General features: G+C 35.5%; 1 protein-coding gene across 1 annotated transcript; it reads left to right on the forward strand.

The window, feature by feature from the left end:
• The first annotated feature begins 453 nt into the window (after nucleotides 1–453).
• On the forward strand, nucleotides 454–3431 carry LOC126100412 (innexin inx2-like). Its single transcript, XM_049911007.1, has 2 exons — nucleotides 454–675; nucleotides 764–3431. Exon 2 carries the CDS (start codon nucleotides 1021–1023, stop codon nucleotides 2101–2103), a length of 1083 nt encoding a protein of 360 aa, XP_049766964.1. The 5' UTR covers nucleotides 454–675; nucleotides 764–1020; the 3' UTR covers nucleotides 2104–3431.
• The last annotated feature ends 1436 nt before the right edge of the window (nucleotides 3432–4867 follow it).

Genomic DNA, 4867 nt, shown 5'->3' on the forward strand with positions numbered 1-4867 from the left:
ATAAAAACTTGTAACCGCAATATCTGAAACAGATGTAACAGAATGTTACTGAAAACCAAGAACCAGTATGCCCTCTAGGGCCAACAGGCCCTATGTATAATACGAATCTTCCTGTGTATTTACGTATCCTGTCCGTTGCCCTGTATGTTATTTTTGAATAACCCATTTCCAAACAAGCAATACGCTGCACAAGCAATATTCTTGTAATAGTGTATGCAGTGGAGTGCATAGAGAGTCACTCTCATTTGTGTTTTAATTGCAGTTACGACGTCCATTTTCAACAAGAGAAAACGCCAGCAAATATTTTTTGTAATGTTTCTTCACATATTTCTAGAAATTTGTGTACATTAACTTTGATCGTGTAAACTCTCACATTAGTAATACGTAGCTTTGCAAGACCGTTCAAAGTAAACCGAATCCTGTTGGTACCTAACTACGGGAACTACATGATCGTTCGATTTCACTATGAATGTTGCAATTTCTGTCGGACGAAACATAGCTGAAACACGATTATCAGGATAGAACTTATGACGTATATTTTATCTACTCTTTGACTACATATTTTACAGTTCATTGAGGTATTTGTGTTCACTTCGCTTTGTTCGTATACCGCAAATTAGGAAGGTTCTTTGGCGGAAGTGTGAAAGGAATGTTTCATAGATGAACAGGCAGTGGGTGAGTGCGGGTATTAAGGTGGTTGTTTCCTGTGAATACCATATCTATTGTGGAATTCTGCCAGTTTGATTTACATTGCGACTTTCAGCATACCTCGGTGCATCTTCACATTGTGTCTGAAGAACGTAAGCAGTTTTTCTTTTCTTTCTTCGAAGAACATTGGACGAGTCATGGACGATGTTAGCTTTGCGGTTTCTTTATGTTGAATGGAAGACGTAACTGCAGCTGCAATCCAGTTTCTCTGTATAACATAAAAGTGATAATTTTGCTGCAGCCACGAGAATAAGTGAATTGTGGAATATTCCTTTTTAGACACTGCAAACAGCTTATTCCTAGAAAACCATCATGTTTGATGTATTCGGCTCCGTGAAAGGGCTTCTAAAGCTCGATTCTATTTGTATTGACAATAACCTTTTCCGCTTGCATTACAAAGCCACGGTTATCATTCTAATTGCATTTTCTTTGCTGGTAACTTCACGCCAATATATTGGCGACCCGATAGACTGTATTGTAGATGAAATTCCACTTCATGTAATGGACACCTATTGCTGGATTTATTCAACATTTACCATTCCTAATCGTTTGAATGGAAAGGTAGGCAAGGAAGTTGCACACCCAGGAGTGAGCTCACACGTGAGTGGCCAAGATGAAGTGAAATATCATAAATACTATCAGTGGGTGTGCTTTGTGCTGTTCTTTCAAGCAATTTTGTTCTATATCCCAAGATACTTGTGGAAGACGTGGGAAGGAGGGCGTCTGAAGATGCTTGCCTTCGAACTGCATAGTCCAGTTGTACCTGAACAGCATAAAAACGAACAAAAGAAGCTGTTGGTGGAATATTTTTCTACCACTTTGCATACCCACAATTTCTATGCCTACCGGTATTTTCTGTGTGAAGCCTTGAACTTTATCAATGTCCTTGGGCAGATTTATTTTATGGACTTTTTTCTGGATGGCGAATTTACAACATATGGTGCAGATGTTGTCAAGTTCACAGAGATGGAGCCTGAACATAGGACAGATGCAATGAGTAGAGTATTTCCTAAGGTAACCAAATGTTCATTCCACAAGTATGGTCCTTCTGGATCTGTCCAGACCTTTGATGGGCTCTGTGTCTTGCCTTTAAATATTGTCAATGAGAAAATATATGTGTTTTTGTGGTTCTGGTTCATAATATTGTCTGTTCTGTCTGGCATTGGTGTTGCTTATAGATTTGCTGTTATGTTTGGCTCTCGTATGCGTATGTATCTTCTTCGTGCCCGTTCTCGCCTTGCCCTGCAAAGCCAAATAGAAATAATAGCTAAGAATTGTGAAATTGGTGACTGGCTGCTTTTATACCAACTTGGGAAAAATATAGAACCTCTTTGTTACAAAGAATTCATTGCGGATCTTGCTGGAAAGTTGAGTACCATGAAGCAACCTGCTTGAGACTAATGCTCCATTTTACACTTGTGCCTCGGCTTTTACCAGAGCAAAAATTTTTTTAAAGGTTTAGAATCTGAAAGTGTGTTAAATTTTTGAGTCTTGTTAAATTAGGTTGAAAATGCTGAGATGTGAACATACAATTTTCTTTAGTACATTACAATACAGAAAACTTTGAAAGCTCAGCATTATGGCAAATGTGCAAAAGATCTGCTTAAGTTCTTAATTTTGCTTTTGAGAACCATTCAGTTCAAATTTATTGTTTTACAGTTTTAGATGTCTCAATCCAAAATTCTTTTTCTAGTCACCGTCAATATAGCTGACTTAAATGTGTGCACAGATGGAATGTGAAAGTGTAAATCATTTTAAGTGGTCGCTTGGTTATATGCAGTTGGAATTTCCTACTTACCTGTTTTGTTTTATTCTTGTGGGCCACTAGCGTGTATGGTGAAGGAAAATTAGTGCTGTGATGAACTAAAGACTGTTGTATGCAATTTATTAATTTTTGCATAGATGTTGAAGTCATTATTGACACAAGGACCTGATGTCCTGGAATATTTTTTCTTTTATTTTTATGTTTTTTCTGAGTCACTTTTCATTTTTCCCTAATGCAGGGATATCATTAGAATATTAATCAGAATTTTAGCGCTTAATCTTGCTTCTATTGTATGTTCTTGCCAAAGTGTTAAGGGGCATATAATTGCTATTGGACTTCTATTGTTTTAGTTTAAATTTGTTAAAACTTTGATTCCTTACAATTACTTTTCATTGCATAAAGAACATTAACACATTCCTGCTTTTTAAGAAGTGGATTTACATGTCATTGTAATTATTTTGCTTATAGCTTTTATCCGTTTGGTGGTATACATGTAATACAAGTAATGAACTGTGCCGAATATGGTAAGACTGTTTTACGTGAAGTGTTTTACAAGGCAGCTGTTGATGCATTTTACAAGGCAGCTGTGTAATTCCAAAGTAGATTCAGTGGACTGTGTAACATTCTTAAGAATTTATTTTTGTAGATCTTGCCACTGATTATGTTGTTGGTTATTTCATTTTTGAAAATGACTTTGTGTATTTTTGCCAAGATAAAAATTTTGTTGAGTAACCAATCATGAAAGTTTTATGTTGGTGATGAAATGTTTTTGAAGATCTGCTCATGTTTGTGTTCATCTGTTCCTGATTAAAGATGTACATGTAATCATTATGTTTACATCTTAATGTCTTCCAAGCAATATCTTTACTTGTTAATCCATGTTTTACATGTAGGAAGAAAATTTTCTATAAATTTATTGAGACAGTGTTTACTTTTTGTACTTTTATATAATAAATTGTGTAGAAATAAATTTAATTGCTCATTTAAGGTGTTTACATTACTGCCCTTCCCATTTAACAGGCTAGTGCAGACATGAGTACACTAGATTAGATTAGACTTGAAATATTCTGCTCATTGCAGACTCCAAAAATAAGTACTATTGCAAGATTAATGAGATTAAACAGTTGGTCCTATATGTTTGATATATGTATTGTTGCAATGCCCTTGAAATGTTTGTGAAGATAATTATTTGGGTAAGAGAATTATTTCTGAAATGTTACTTCTGTGTTGCACTGACTGTCTGTGATAACTTCTTACGAAGTGGAATGTCAGTTTGTCCACAAGAGTTTATTCTCTTTGCATATTTATGTATGCTATAATGAAACTGACGATTTAAAAATGTGTGTGGGACAGTTAGACAAACCTAGATCCTTGCTCTTCTAGCAACTGAGTTGTCAAAATGTGCTCTTTGGCTTGATGCAAAAATGTCAGTCTAATGGCTGTCTTGTACTTTATAAATTCCACGTGTTATTGTACAGTCCTTGCTGCACTAAAATACCATGAAAAAGTATACAGTAGAAAATGGTGTAACCACAGGGTAGGGATTATTTTCAAAATGAGGTATTAATAGACTGAGGAACTATGGTGCATGTTCAGTTGCTAATAGTGTTGAAGTTCAGGATTTTAATTCCAGAAAATTGTTTTGTTAAACAAAACTACAGTACGGGGTCGGTGCAAGATCCCCAACTGCTGACAGTGCAGTTGACAGCTTTCATCATTGGAAGCACAAACTGCTGTATGTGAAACATTTCTAGAGTTCTGGCAACACTAGACGTGTTGTCACATATACGTTTACAAAATGATGTTACGTGGTTGGTGGAGGTGCTGCACAAAGCTTGCTGCAATTATCACAGGTTTTCTATGCCAAGTTGACTATAGCTGTAAGTCATAAATCAATTTTTTTAAATTACTTTCGCTGTCAGTTATGTCTAATTTTGTGGTTGGATTTTAGAAAATCCTACGAGTACTCAATCATTTCGCAGGTGCCAGGACTAAGGGTGTTGATATGTTATCAGTATTAATGGAACTGTTTTAAAAAGTAATTGCTGATTAATTTCATTGTGATCATGTCATTTGGAAGAAGATATATATCAAATATTATCCTTTATCATGTTTTCTCACTTTGAATGATGGTGGATTTTTTCCTGGTTTAAGAGGCTGTTGACTTCATTTTTATCAACATTTTGATTTGAAAATCATTCTTGACACTCTCTGAAGAAGACTATGCCATTCATTAAAATACTGTGTGCCTCCTTGTGCACAATTATGTTGTAATTGATACGCCAAGTAGAAAATCCTTCTAAAAGATCATTTAGTGTGACACATTCAATGAAAATCTGACACTTATTTTCAAAAGCCAGAGAAATTTGAGCATTAAGTGTGAACCTATGCAAT

This window comes from Schistocerca cancellata, chromosome 9 (genome assembly GCF_023864275.1).
Source record: "Schistocerca cancellata isolate TAMUIC-IGC-003103 chromosome 9, iqSchCanc2.1, whole genome shotgun sequence".
NCBI classification, from domain to species: domain Eukaryota; kingdom Metazoa; phylum Arthropoda; class Insecta; order Orthoptera; family Acrididae; genus Schistocerca; species Schistocerca cancellata.

Coding starts and splice junctions, on each gene's coding strand:
- LOC126100412 (XM_049911007.1), top strand. CDS start 1,021: ATGTTTGATGTATTCGGCTCCGTGAAAGGGCTTCTAAAGCTCGATTCT.